This window comes from Gouania willdenowi, chromosome 22 (assembly GCF_900634775.1).
Source record: "Gouania willdenowi chromosome 22, fGouWil2.1, whole genome shotgun sequence".
In the NCBI taxonomy this organism is placed as follows: domain Eukaryota; kingdom Metazoa; phylum Chordata; class Actinopteri; order Blenniiformes; family Gobiesocidae; genus Gouania; species Gouania willdenowi.
Genome location: NC_041065.1, coordinates 22,049,008 through 22,064,793, shown reverse-complemented (window position 1 = coordinate 22,064,793; position 15,786 = coordinate 22,049,008). Strand labels below are relative to the sequence as shown.

The 15,786-nt window shown below is 38.3% G+C and overlaps 1 protein-coding gene across 2 annotated transcripts in view; it reads left to right on the top strand.

Moving 5' to 3' along the window:
* The window catches only part of tfb1m (transcription factor B1, mitochondrial), a 37,611-nt gene continuing 21,825 nt past the window's right edge, over positions 1-15,786 (top strand). Inside the window, exons 1-6 of one of the 2 annotated variants that reach the window (XM_028438279.1) lie at positions 1-58; positions 2,578-2,727; positions 3,277-3,428; positions 4,639-4,747; positions 4,847-4,998; positions 6,253-6,372. In XM_028438279.1, the coding sequence (XP_028294080.1) occupies positions 2,595-2,727; positions 3,277-3,428; positions 4,639-4,747; positions 4,847-4,998; positions 6,253-6,372 (666 nt within the window). In that variant the 5' untranslated portion in view covers positions 1-58; positions 2,578-2,594. Of the gene's footprint in view, positions 63-2,577; positions 2,728-3,276; positions 3,429-4,638; positions 4,748-4,846; positions 4,999-6,252; positions 6,373-15,786 lie in introns of both variants that reach the window. The other variant, XM_028438280.1, reaches the window with a different exon arrangement.

Sequence of the window (15,786 nt, the reverse complement as noted above, 5' to 3'; positions counted from 1 at the left end):
ACCAGCCTTCACAACAGTGACGATAAGGAAATACAGGACACGAGCACAGCAGAGAAACGTGGGTAAACCTTTTTTTGTCTTTCAGCTTTGTGTGGTCGTCAGTCGGTGCTTTTGAATCAATGTTATCTTTATCGTGGGTTTTATCATTGTGAGTTAATTCTGATACGGTTTCCAGAAAGGCATGTTGAAAGGCTTTCAGCCTGAGATGCAAAAAATAGCAGCAAAGGCTAACAAATGGGTCAGAGAATGACAAACACCAAGTGTTAAATGCGTTTAGTTTTAGTGGATACAAGTTAAAGATGAGAGGTTTACATGCCTTAAAAGGTCCTTGTCAATGGCTGTTGTTATTGGGTGGGATATATAGATGGTGGGTATTTGTTTTTAAAATTAATATCCTGGTAAAGAAGAGAAAAAAAAAGTAATATCCATAAATTAGCCATTATGTGATTTCCTGTAACTCTTGGGAAGAACCCAGAATTTCATTCAATGTATTTGCTTATTTTTTGATAAGCCTAGATTAGACTAACCACCTAATTCTTGTGTATGTAATACCCATTTTTTGTTACAAAATTAGTATAGTTTGTACATTCAGGAACAGCTAGAAATAGATCAAATAAAGGTGTCCCGATCCAATATTGATATCAGATATCGGTCCGATGTCAGCCAGAGAACGGATCAGATTTTATCGGACTGCATCACTTCTATCATAGGTGGTTCACACTCCCACAAAGTAACCTACTGTTGCTGACTATTGTTCTCTGTTTGAGTAACATCTCTTGATTAAGCCTTTTCTAACATTCCACACTACAAAATAAGTAATAAAAGTACAGTATGTATGATTCGTGCTGTTATCGTTTCGGATCAATATTGGTATCGGCCGATATGCAAGGCTACAATATCGGCATCACATCAGAAGTGAAAAAGTTGTATCGCGACATCCCTAATATCAAATTGTATAAATGGATAAGAATGAAATGAACGAAGTGTCCATCCATACGGAAACGTATCATAGGCCCCGGGACTATTGACACGGAAACATACGCCTGTGTTTTCACTGTGCCAGGATGGCCACGTGGTCTAAGCGCCTGACTCAAGAATTCTCCCTTCCGCTATATATATATATATATATTTTATTTTAAATAGTGGTGTAGTTGACACTGTAATACTCAATAAAATCAAACATCACAATGTTTCAATAGGCGAGTTATTACCGTAATTGGACATGTTTGTGTTGTTTTGTTGGTTTCCACTTGGTGCACAAGATCAAACCACTCTTTACCTCTTAACCACTGCCTTTAATCACATTTTAGGACACAACATTGGAAATCAATCCCATGACCTGATGTAGAAGTAAATGAAAGTGGTAACATTTAAATGCCTAAATTGACAAGAATCAATAGATTAAAGATGATTAAACATGTTGGACAACTTTTCTGTTTCAGAATTCAAACTAACCACTTTGTGACCAAAAAATTAAAGAACATGTTAACTTAAATGTGATCAATCTAGACTGGTGTATACTGATTCACATTTTACTTAAATATGTATATATCTATATTCTTACATTTGTGAAGGATAATTTTATTCTTATACTTTTTTTCTACTATTTTTCAATATATATATATAGCCTCTGTTATTGTATTGTTTATTTTATCTCCGTTGCACTATTTTTTGGTTGTCTTTTGGGTATTCTGTGTGTTGCCTTCTGTTTTTTTGTTTTTTTACTTGCATTTTGTCTGATCCGAGCTGTCATGACAGTTAATTTCCCCACTGTGGGATCAATAAAGTTACCCTACTCTACTCTCCTATATGGGATTATTTGACTAATTAGTTTTTATAGGTCGACCGATATGGAATTTTCAAATGCCGATGTCGATACCGATTTAAAAAAAAAATAAAAAAAATAATTCAGCCGATGGCCTATATCTAAAGCCAATTTTGAAGCCGATATTATCCAATTTTTTTTTTTAAAGCACGTTGATTATGAAAGAACATGAAACACTCATATGATATAAATGTATATATTAACTACAACATCACATCTCACTCTCACTTTAAAATAATCAACTCTTCTCCACCCTTTCCATTTCCTACCTTGAGTCTGTCCTCCCTGTTCCCTCCCCCCTCACTTAGGTGTAACACTGCCCCCTCATTTTATCTTTTTATATCCTCACTATAGTAAAGTGTTTGTTACCCTTCCTTAGGGAGGGCTGGTGATGGTTAAAAAAAAGAATTTTTTTTTTTTTTTTTATGGCCGATCTTGAAAAAAGTCCATATATCGGTCGACCTCTATTAGTTTTATATATTTAAAAAAACAACTAATAATAAGCTATGGCTTAATGACCTCCTTTCTAATATTGTGTAGGTCCCTAAATAATATGCATCACATACTGAAAAATGGCGACCAAATCCAACAATAAGCTGACCCTATGTAAGCTGTTTACTACAGAGGTCAGCAAGCCTTCTCTCACCTTGTGCATTAATGAATCTTACCCATCATGACTACTGTCCTTCACTGCTTTTCATTACTTTGTGGTACAGCTACAGTTGAGAATGTAATCTGATTGTCTTTTTCAGAATTTACATTCTAAACAATGGCTGCCTCCAGAACCCTGTCGTCCCTCCGTCTTCCTCCGCTGCCCACTGTGGGCGAGCTGTTAAAGCTGTACAGACTGCGAGCGAAGAAGCAGCTTTCCCAGAACTTCCTTTTGGACCTGAAGCTTACCGGTAGCCCTTCTTTCTTTTCTAGTACACCATTTCCCACTTCCTCTTGAGGAATTCTGAAACGTAGTTGGCTTGGCTGTCCTCAGTCCTTATTGAAGGCGTGTTTTTCATTTCACACCTGAGTGCTCAACTTCACAATGCCTTGTTTTAAGCCATTGAAAGTGACGGGCTTTTTTTTTTATACTTATGTGTGTTTGACGTTATGTAGATCTCTTGGTAATGTAAACGGACCAACTCAATTGTTTGGAGCCTTGAGAGTCGGGGCTTTAATATAATTATCAGTGATGCAGCGCTGCAGATCTGCTTTCTTGTCCTTGGACAAGGTGAGTGTTTAGATTAATGCATCTCCTCCTCATCACACAGGAGCAAACAGCTACTGCAACCTCGCAGACCATTAATCACAATTGAGACGCCTGAGAAACTAATGAACTCATTTGAACGGAGCGGGTGTAGTCATTTTAGAGAGTGTATTGTGTTTATTATTTACAGACCGCTTTAATAAATAAGATCTTGGTTTGATATTAAGTCTTGCCTCTCTGCTTTGGTTAACAGATAAAATAGTACGTCGTGCAGGTGATATGAAGAACGCACACGTGTGTGAAGTGGGTCCTGGTCCTGGGGGGCTCACACGCTCCATACTCAATGCTGGGGCCACGGATCTGCTTGTAGTAGAGAAGGATTCACGCTTCATCCCTGGGCTCAAGGTAAAACTGAGGAGAAAAGAAAATTATCTCAGCTTTTAGGGGTGTGTAATGCCTGGCATCTGGCGATACGATTCGTATCCCGACACATAGGTCACGATACGATACAATATATCCCAATATTAAAGTATAAGGCGATTATTGCGATTTTTATTTTTTAATACTGTATATGACTTAAGAAACAACTAATCTGTAAATGTGTACACCTTCATGATAATATGTATGAAATATATTTTATTGGCATATTTTACAAAAAAAAACTTAACATACAATTTGCCTGTGCCTTTTAAACCAACTTTGACTTTAGTGCAACTTAACTGAGGTTTATGCCTAGAACAACAAATAACTGCAGAAAGTTAGTACTTTCTTTTTAGATTTTGCTGAAAAAACACAAGCTGGTCAACATGCCCAGGTTTCAACGCACTTCTTTGTGCAGTTAAAATGTCTCCTGCAGTGGAAAAGACTTTCCTGGTTAAATAAAGGTTAAAAAAAAATCGATATGGATGGATTTTGAATTGATCCGAGTATCGCGCTACGGAAGTTTTTTTACTTTGATGGAGCATAAAACATCATGTATTATATAAAGCAAGGAATTGTCTGTTACCAAAAAACATTCAGGAAATGCATCATGAAAGAGAGAGAGGTTATTATTTAAGAGGGAAATGAAATCTAAAGGTTTGCAGTGTTCGTACAACAAAGAAAAGCATCTGTGTTACATCTATGGAGTTAAACTGTGGAATTGAATTTAAAATAATTCAGAGCATATGTCTTTTTAAAAAGAGGCATAAAGAAAATCGTTTTCAGAGGTGAGTTGATAAATAATTAACATATTTGGAGTAAAAGGTTGTGGAATATGTTACATTATTTATAAAGGAACTATGGTTAATGTAAAACACAATTATTGCATGGTTACTGTGTGAGTATTGTATTGCATTGATGGTTTATTCACATTATAGTTTTCAAAGTGTTAGTAAATAGAGACTTTATTAACATTTAAGTTAGGAAAGAAATTGAAGGGGTATTAAATAAGTTTATACTTCTTCCTACTCCTTTTCGTTCATGTAAACTGAGATGCGTAAGAATTTGAAGATTCAAGATGCTATTTTGTTGTTATTTAACAGTTTTTAAGTTGTCATTTACATGATCGAAATAAATAAATGAAATCAAATATAACTAAAACCCCATTTGAAATCCTATTTTGTAATTCCAACAGATGTTATCGGAGGCGGCCCCAGGCAGAGTGAGGATTGTCCACGGTGACATTCTCACCTACAGGGTGGATCGAGGATTCCCAGCAAGTATCTCAAAGCCCTGGGAGGAAGGTGAGATAATGACATTCTCTAGCTGGAAACAGGTGTCAGGGTAGGCTATAAAAACACATTACTTAGTGTGTGCGTGTGTGTGTGTGCGTGTGTTTACAGAGCCGCCAAACCTGCACATTATTGGGAATCTCCCATTCAGCGTTTCGACCCCCCTCATCATCAAGTGGCTGGAGGACATTGCAAACAAAACAGGGCCTTTTTCCTACGGACGCACCCAACTCACACTCACCTTCCAGAAGGAAGTAGCAGAGGTGCGCCAACATGTGCCATCAATTGTTTTTGTGTTTTCCAGCGTGCATGAAACCAAAGATCAGCAACGTTTATTGTGTGTTCATTTATTTTTCTCATAAAAACAACCTTTAATGCATTAATATTCTCACTGACTGAAGTTTGACTTAAACAGGACATTTATTCTCAATGTTTCAAACAGAGATGCACATTTTTCAACTTTGTCCATGAATATGGGGAGAGATTTGTCTCAAAAATATTCACAATATACACATGTATTTTATAATGTGTGTTATCATTTGTAAATTTTCAATTGTGCGTTTGTGCATCTGCTCGAGACAAACGGAACACAGTTTTGCTCAGATTTACACACACAAGGGTTCCAATCCATGTGTGTGGAAAGCACCACTCCTCCACTCGGCAGCAATATTGAAGTCTCTGCTGAAGATTAATTTCATTTTATTGGGAGTTTTATACCTGAAGAGTTCAGTAAAGTTGGAAAGATATTCACATATCCGGACTTCTGGCATCAATAACTCTAACAAAATGTCATGGATACACAAAATTGTTGCAGACGGTCCCTGCGCTGCACATAGAGAACAATGTTAGTTCTGCTGCTCGAAATACAGCTGTGTTTGACAAAAATGATCTTTTATCATGTTGTCCGCCTCAACCTGATGGTAAAGGGGCATTATAGGGTGGTTCACAAAATTAATTGTCACCAATTTTTGCCAGATCTAATTGAAATTGTAACCATCCGTACCAAAAATGGAGTCAATTGCTGCATATTTAGGGGTTGCAGACTTTTTCACAATGTTGATGTTTCTATTTTCAGGAATAGTTTTTGGACTGTTTTAATGTTTTTACTCATTTAGTATAAATGCAGGGAGAGACTATTAATGCCCATACTTTCCTTGGTATCATACCAGTTTCTGATTTCTTTGAAAGATACGCGTTTTTCTGTTTAGCAATGAAAATTGTGAAAAAGTGACGTTATTTTGGCTACATTTTTGGTACAGATGTTCAAAATGGGAACAAGGCAAAATTTAGATACATTTTTACTTTTACCATCATATTGTGAACCACCCTAAGGCTTAATCTGTGGGTTGATGACATTTTGCTAAAGAGAAAAAAACGTGAAAATCTGAAAAACGTGAGAATTCTGGATATTTTTGTGAATAAATCTCTCCCCATACATGAATAGAAAACACAGATAGTCAAAGACCTGTCTTGCTTTTAAACCAGATGACCTTATTTCCATCACCTTCTGTGTGCAGAGGTTGACAGCCAGCACAGGCAGCCGGCAGAGAAGTCGTCTATCCATCATGTCTCAGTATCTCTGCACCGTCCACAGCTGCTTCACCATCCCAGGACGTGCCTTCATTCCCAAACCAGAGGTAACATTTTTGATTTTCTTTCACCTCAAAGACACAGACAGTTGGAGCTGCATCTGACAAGAATCTAGCTGTGATCCTCAGCTTCTAAAAGCATTGCAGTTGGATATCAACCCATCTGAAATCAAACTGAATCATCAGCTTGAGTATGAACAAATATGAAGTCTATTTAAAAGATCTTTAGGATCAATGATATATTTGGAGCTTCGTCCCATTTTTGTTCCTGTGGCTCCATCATCCCTCCATCTTTACCTCTCTCCCTCTAAGACTTCATTAGGATCTTGTTGGATTGTCTCTGGACTTTTTCTAGGTTGTAATGATGCCTGTTGGGTATTTGAGGTGTGACGCAGTCAAATGCACCTCGTAATAAGGCTCTTGTTCTGTTTCAAGGTCTGCTTTCGCTGTCTTCATTTAGGTGTGCTCATGTGTGTGTGTGTTTCAGTACCAAAAGTTCTGTATTTAGTTTAAAGTGGAAGGACCCAGCCTGTGTGAAATATCAGTGTTGGCTTATTGAAAGCACTAGTTAGAACATGTTCATATGTTTTGAATGACTGCTTTAGCTTTGCAGATTAATTTGTTTTTCTCTTGCCTAATGAAATAATAGGTGGTCAGAAAACACCTCAGCTCTTGTGAGATCCTATGTGTAAATATTTAATCTTCTTTGTGGTCTAAAAGCAGCTGAGTGAAGAGGACAAAAGCTGATTGCTCATTCTTTTAGAAGAGTTCACTCCAAATGATTATTTAATCACACTGCCGTTGTCTTGTCTGTCAGATTTTTTATTTGGGGGGTGTGTTTTAATCAAAGAGGCTCTTAATGAGCTTTAATCAGTTTGTTTGTGCTGTATGAATACGTACAGACGTGTCAGGATAAACATGTATGTACACAGTGTGGATGAATCAGCCCTGCTCACAGACTACCACCATTTATCCCCCACTTGATGTTTCAATGGCGAGTCGCCGTCGGTTGAAATGATATCATTAGGAAAGATGATGGCTCTTTGATGAGCAGGCCTCCTGCTGCCCGTGTCCTATAAAGACCACAGGGCCCACTCACTATATTAATGCTGCTAGGACTGCTTCTGCATTGAGCAAGCCCCCTTTTTACAAGTATGTCATTCAATATAATTCATAAAAGCTGGATGGCTCTGCATTGTTTACTGGTGCACAGCAGAGTGATTATGCAGAATTGCCTGGACAATAAAAACGTCCTGTTTGATCTACGGGGCAACATCAGGGAGCGCTGTGGGGGAAGCTGATGGAGATGATGACATTAAGTACCAAAAGGAAAGATTTCTTTGTGGGTTTAATGTTTGTCAATACAAAATTATTAAATTATGATTAACTATGGGTATAGGAGATACATCAAAGAGACATAATAATTATTTTGTCTACTAACAATAGTTAAGGTAGCTAGCATTGGGAAAGAGATTATACCACCACAGCAAAATAAATTGTCATTGTGAAACAAACGTGGGAAATCAAATTATCTACTATTATTTATTACTAATAATGAATGTCTGTCATCTTCTGTCATAGTGCATTTGATCTGTTTTTCTTTGTCAGTTTACTGTTTATGATTCAAAGTAGGGTGAATCCTGTCACTCACCTGACGAACAGAGGCGGATGTTTAAATAGAAATTAGGAGTGTGATAATATCTCGACACGGCGATATATCGCAATGTTTTATTGCACGATCGATTATCGATATGCTCGCGCTAAGTATTGATTTTTTAAATTTTATTTACGGTAATTTTATGTTATTTTTTCAAAACCTTTTTAGCTTTTTCACTAAAATGTGCAGGTAGGTCTTCACAGAAATGTTGTCACTGTTTGTTGAAGGATCCAATATATTGTTTACTGGAATATTGCCCTATACTGGTGTCACTGGTAAGAAATACACTAGTTTTTGGTTTACAGAAAGCACTACAGGAGATACTTATTCATTTACATTGGTATGTTGACACTTATTTACAGAAATGTTGCACTAAAATAGTGCCACTGTTCATAGGACACTTCTTCAATTTATTGTCTTTCAGAGATATAAAATAGATATTGTATTTTTTCACTTAATCTTTTTATATTATAGATTATCGTAGATTGATTTCTGACCAATATATCGATAATCGCAGTATCGTCATATTGTGAGGTAATCGTTATCGTGAGCTTTGTATTGCGTATAGTATCTTGAGGTACCCAGAGGTTCCCACAGTAATAGAAATAGAAAAAGCTTCATTGTTATTTCACAATTGTAATAAGATTTGAGTAGCAATGCCTTGTAGTGCCGGAAAAAAAACAGTATATAAATAGAATATTGAAGCTCACAATATATAAATAAACACTGTTTGGAATTGAATGAAAGTTCCATATTGCACAGGTATGAGTTGGAAGTTTTTGCACTGGTATGAGATTACTGGTATTACACAGGAAAATAAAGTAAAAATAAAGTTTACTGGCACAAGTATTTACTCTCTGAGTTCAATAGAAGCAAGGATTATATTATCAAATTGATGTTTGTTTAAAAAGAAAATATACACAGAAAGACGAGAGACCTCACGTGCAAAAAAGGTGCCCTCTGAGTTCTCCACGACATCGGGATGTATCGAAGTGAAAATGTGCGAGGAACTGTGCGGTGCTTTACCACATCTCCTGGGGTGGCGTGTGCACATTTCTACAGCTATTGATGCTTTTAGTGACACTCAGTGGTGATGCTGGGAAACTGTCAGAGCTGTTTTCATTTGGCTGTTTCCTCTCATGCCTTTAAATGTGTTTTTACTACTCAAATAATGCAATACATCAGTGAGCTGCTGTTGACTTGTGACATTTACACATTTGCTGTGTGTTAAAAATGTATTTATCTAATCTGAGTCATGCACATGTTCCCAACCTGACCGTGAACAGTCCGCCTGTTATCGCCACACTTTGTCTGCCATCTGTCCGCTGTGTAATGGCCACCTTTACGTCCAACCACATATTTTTAACACTTTCCATCCCTGTACCATTGACAGCGCCCCCCCCCCACACACACACACACACACACACACACACACACACGCACACACTCACACTCCCACTCACTGCTGAAGAGCTCCTTCATCAACAAACAGGGGGAGGGTAAACAGTAAACGGACTTCTATAGCGCTTTATTCTCAAAGCGCTGTTGTGAGAAAAGCGTTGCCTATTATGTTCCATTCTGGTTCCTGTTATTGTTACTCAGACAGTATTTTGCTGGTATTATTATTATCAATATTGGCAGCATTGGCCTAGTAGCGTAGAGATATCTTTACCTTCTCTGCTTCCCAAACACAAATAAATAGAACAGAATATGCCTTTATTAATCACCAGAGGGGAAATTCACTTTTGAAGCAACACAATAAAATGAGCAGACAATAACAAACACAAATAAATACCAACATAAGATAATAGTGCAAAATGTAAGAACTGTACGGTGGACGTAATTAGGAAAAAACAAGACAACAACAAAAAAAACACAATAATGTGCAAATGACAATAAGTAATTAGTAAGTAATTTATAAAGTGCTTTTTGCAGATAAAATCACAGTGCTGTACAGAACAGAGGAGAAATTAAACAACATGAGCAACATTATAAAAGAATAATAAAACAAAAATGCATTTACATCAACAGGGGCAGCATCATGAAAGGATAATAAATATTAAAATCCATTTAACTAAAAGCTTTTTTGAAGAGTGAAGTCTTCAAATGTTTCTTATCTTAATAGAGTCCACACAGTTAAGCTCCCATAGAGACTGGTGCAGGTTATTCCAGAGTCTGGGGGCCACAGCCTGGAACGCCAGGTCTCCTCGGGTTTTAAAATACGTTTTTGGGGTCTTTAGGAGACCGAAGGGTGCGCCCTGAAGTGTAGGGGCACAATAAGTCCGTGATATATTGAGGAGGCAAACAAATAAACGTAGATAAGTGTAGATTTTTTTACCTTTAAATAAATTTAAGTTTTCTCACTGTTGTATCAAGGCTGACTTGCTTTTATACAACTCTCGGTGTTGTAAATCTATAAATCTTCAAAGCGTAGACGGGTGCTCACATGTTCAAAGGAAATTCATGCATACGCGCAGATTCATATATCTGAATCTTTTTTTTGCGTATACTTTTTCTGGATTTAGGTTTTCTCATGTTTCCACAGCATTTTCCATGCACGTCTTTGTATATGAGGCCCTAGAACACAAACTGCATCCTCTGTTCAGTCTTGAGGTAAAGATACGGTCACAACAACAGCTCGGTCTTTAAAACTACATCGTTTTGATTTTGTATCATTTCGGAAAAGTATCACAGGATGAACACATCTGATAATACTCCCATTGGATTAACAACCCTGGAAAAGCAAACATTTACATTTTTTCCACTTAAGGCTCTTTCTATGGTTTTTTTTTTTTTTTCGAGTTAACATCCATTTCATTTAGATTGACTGCATCACAAAGACATTATTTATATCTGTACATGTAGATGTTTGGTTTTAAATGTGCCACCCCCAACATTCCCTCATGGTTTTCACACGACTGCATGTCACACAGCAGCAGCAGCAGCAGCAGGTGCTATGGCACACATATGGTAATTAGTGGAGCATGAAACACATCTGAAGTGCATTAATAGAGTGTAATCAAACATACTGCTTTGGAAGAAAAAAAAATAAAAACGATGGCGCAGCAGTGAAATTACTGGGCCTTTCTAAATAACCTTAGCTCAGCTATGAAATGGTATATTTTAATGAAAGAAGAAGAGGGAGTGTGAGTTGATTGGCTGAGTTGAACTAAGATAAGATGACCAATGCCAGCTAATGGGATAATGAAAAAGGCTGCTACGAGGATCCATATTGACATGTGGCGAGCAGATAGGCTGGTTAATTTATCCGTCTTATCCGTCTCACCCTCCGGACGGCTCTGCACATCCATTGTGTCACATTCAGCGACTGAGACTGTCCTTGAAGGTTTCCGAAAGCCACGATTGGCTGATCTGATGGTGTTCCCTCAGGCTCAGATTGCCCTAGGTCTGTCCTAACACACATCACACCTATCTCCCTCTTCCCATTAGTCACACCCGTGTCCCGTTAATTCCCGCATAGACCGACACCTCGAGCGCTTCTTAAATTGCTTCTGTCATTCTCTGCTATACATATATATCTGAAAAATCTCTTTAGGAAAGCTAAGACCAGGTATGGCTTCACTGCTCATGTTTTAGTCACATATCCATCTTCTAATTTATATTCTGCTCAGGGGTCAAGGACTGTTTGAGTGCCATTGAGCATCTCCATTTTCTGCATACCCACCAAGCCATCTCCAAGCTTTCATAGTTCAAAAAGTCTGATGTTTTTGGATGAGGAAAGATGGTGTGTTTACTGAATCAGAGCCAAATGTGATGATGAAAAACAACCAATGTCATTCACAGATAGCGTCTGGGAATCATGAGAAATGTCTACATCATAGGAACCCAATGAGCCCTTCATGCTCACCGTGTTTTTTAGAATGGAGAAATGTAGGCACTGTCCTGCTTCCTATTAGCATGCCCTTCCTTCCTTTTTCCTTTTCTAGCCACACACCTAAGCTCAGGGAGAGGAGAGGAAAAGGTTGAAATGATTTCACTGTTAAGACCGACACATTGCAATGCAGTATTCAGAGTACACACGTTTTAATTCTAGCTGGGTTCCACTGGTTGTCCTGGTTTGTGTTTTTCTATTGAAATTTGTGACTTGGATTTAATGTTTGTGTAAATAGTTTATTGGTTTGTGATGGCTCATTGGTTGGAGTCTCAGACACTTTTCCATCCATCAATTTTCCGACCCGCTTGCTCTTTTCAGAGTCGGAGGGGTCTGCTAACGCCTATCTCCAGCTGTCATTGGGTGCTAGGCGAGGGACAGGGTGCCAGTCCATCACATGGCAAAACACACACAGACAGACACTCACATTCACTCCTACGGTTCAATCTAGTGACGCCAATCACAACCTAAAACGGTCATGTTTTTGGATTGTGGGGGGAAGCAGGAGTACCTGGAGAAAACCCACACAAGCATGGGGAGAACATGCAAACTCCATACAGAATGGACCCAAGTGTCCACCCCACGGCTTGAACCCAGAACCTTCTTGCTGTTCATATATACATTTCAGTTCTATAAATTCCTATAGCTAAGACAAAGAAATCCTTCAGTGAGAGTGTTTTGATGAAATCTATCTGTGTTGTAGGAGGCAGAAATATTTGACTTGTGTTTATTATCAAGCATTTATTGACTTTTTCTTCCAGTGAAGAACAGCTGAGAATGTATATTTTACTTTAGTACTATTTACAATAAAAAGTTGCATGTTTTGGATGTGATTCTTCTAACAGATCATTGGTTAAAAAAAAAAAAAAATTAACTGCACCATCTAATACATCCTAACACGGAGGAGCTTTAATCGGATTCATGACAGAGATTGATCTGAAGGAGGAGTGAGGGGTAGATCTAGCAGATGGTTGTCTGAGTCTGCTCTGACTAATGGCTGCAACATCTACCTGAGCCTCAGAAGAAAAGAGCCCTACAGATGTTCATCTTGTACACAGAGCGTCAGGCCAGATGATCTGTGGCTAAATTAAATTTGTTAATGCTGCAATGAACATCGATCATAGCTGGTGTTTGTTAGGAAGAGTCAGGTTAGGCAGTAACAAAATAATATTTTGTGTGCACCTGCGATTGTGATGGTTTTTATCTGTGTTAGATCAGGTTGTAACTGGCTTTGCCCCACTGGTGCCCATGGGGTAAATGTTGTTTTTTGGGGTGTTTTCCCCTTTAGTTGATTATCTACCATTCTCTTTCACGTTTTCCATCTTTTTTCCTTTATTAGCTTCTTCCGTTAAGGATCCGGGAATTCTTTAAATATTGCAAAACATAAGTCTGATCTCTGTCTAGCATCACCCTATTGGCCAATCTTGATTCACAAACACAGTGACACACTTTAATTATACCAACAAATATATGACGCTCTAGTTGTGAAAGTTAGTAACAAGCTGGCTTCTTAGTCCAATCACTGTGATTTTATTCATTTTGTCGTACCGCCAATGGATCAGAGGTGTAATGCAGATTTTCCTGTTACTGTTTGTTACGTCACAGCAGGTCATGTGTACGTAGCAGGGACTTTAAAATGCTATGGAAACGCATATATCAACTCGAAACTCAGTAAATTCAGAACCATTTAATAAATCACCCCTTGACTAAAAGTGCCAGCAGCTCTTAGATGCTATGTTCCCCATTGCCAGAATGAAATAGAATAGGTATATAAAGTAGAAAGGTTCAGTTAACTCATGAAAGGTGAAATGTTAAAGACAAAGATTAAAAATCTACTCTTCAATCTTCTTAAACATAATGCAGAGGTTGGCAAAGCAGGCTTATGAACATCTCCAGAGATCTTTTGATTCTCTTAGCAAGAAACTGTTCAGTCAGCGCGCTGTGCTTTCAGCACACAGTTTAGCAAAATCAGCTCTGCTTAGTTGGCAAGCGTGCCAAGAAGTGGGTGGGAAATATGCAGGTATTTTAAAGAATAATACTAAAACAGAGCTGAAAATGACATTACAAAATGAGTAACAAAGAAAGTCAAATAATTAGTGAAGAGAGGTATCAATCTAGAAGCTATTACTCCTCAAGGGCATTTTGAATGCTCTAATTTGATTACATGACTTACCTTCAGCCTCTCATTTGGGACTGAAGGTGTAAGCAATTATAAAAATCAACATATTCCACACTGGATTTCTCGCTCTATACAGGAGATTCGGTTGGTCTTCACTCTCTGTTGGAGCCTTTCATAGCATAACACAGAATTAGCCTAGTGTTCATTTTCTTTCCAGAAAAAAGGCTTTCGAGCATTTAGCCTCCCCTCGTAGCCTCGCGTCCCATCCCGTGCTCTCGGCGCTTCCTTTGAACTGTCGGAGTGTATTGTTTTCCAACAAGCTCCCCCTTTGTCATCTCCATTGCTTTTACTGCTGTTCTCAGCAGTTTACTGCGCAGCCAAGGTCGGAGCTATTATTCCCCAGCAATGCACGAGCAAGTGAGAGCGGCGTCGACAAAGGAAGGTCATCCTCCCTCATTTCTTGATGATCGCATTTTATCTCCGGCATGAACGTTCACGAGCCTAACGGCTGTCCTAAACGGAGAGAGGACCATCAAATATGGTGATGTACAAGAACCATTTGAGCGCAGAGCAATGGGGTTATAGTGATGGAGTTTTCATGAACGGTGATGAATCCTTAACACATTTTCAAATCAGTATGACACTGTCCTGCAGCTCCTGGTTGTTTTATCATTGCCTTCTTCACATCATCTAGTGTTTTTTTGCTTTGTGGTGTTGGCCTTTCCAGAGGTAATTTGCTAATAGTTTGAAAGGTTGACATAATCCGAGGATTTCATGCAGTTGACGAGTTCAAAGAACCCTGACACAAGATTAACCCTTCCCGGGAATAAAGATGCACTCACCTCTCCTCATTTAAAACTCAATTTCAAGATCTGTCAAAGCAGCAACATGGGGTGAAAGCCTTTGATGGGAAATGTAGGTTAAATACACAGAGGAGAAGATCTTATTAGCGTTTCCCCACAAGAGAAGTCGTTATTTGATCTGTACTCTTGTTACATAACCAAGAGAAGCGGTAAAATGTCAGGGAGCCTTGAATAATCCATGTTTGTTTCAGGAAGAAGATTCTCACCCTGCTCAATCAGTGGTAATGAGAGTATAATTAATGTAATAGGGGCTATATACGAACTATACAGGAAATGTATGACAAATTAAGCAAAGCAGGAAAATATTAAATTTGAAGCTCAACTTGAGGCTATATCAGGGTTTAAAGTTTTCTGTCTCTACGACCACATCACGCTTCTCTGTGGATGATGCACAGCTCCGGAGCGCTCAGCTCAGCCACAGATAATTGTTTTGCGCTCCCACCACAGAGAAAAGATCGGGCAATTTTGGTCAAATACACTCCAAAGCCGCTCCTCTTCCTCATCGTCAGTGTAGGACGTCATTACTGAAAAAGTAAACAGCACGTAAAGGATTGTGGCATTGTAGGATTGTCGGGAAAGAATTTTGGGAAATTTAGGATTTTAAGGAGATTTCATAGGAAATCACTTTGACGTTCCGCTCCAAGTCCGCTCGAGTATATAAGGTCAGAGGAGCGCGGACAGTCCTCCGACCTCATATGATTCTCAAGCAGATTATCCAATCAGAGATCAAAATGAGTCTCTCATTTGGGTTGAAATCGGTGAAATCCGTTTTTTTTTTTTTAGATAATAAAATTTAAAAACAAAAAAATAGTACCTCACATTTGTTTAAATGAAAGTCAGTACAAAAATAACTAGTCATACGTAATACAAAGAGTTTGTACTGTCTCTACCTAAACCCCAGCAGGTGGATTGCATGAGTAATCACTGCTTA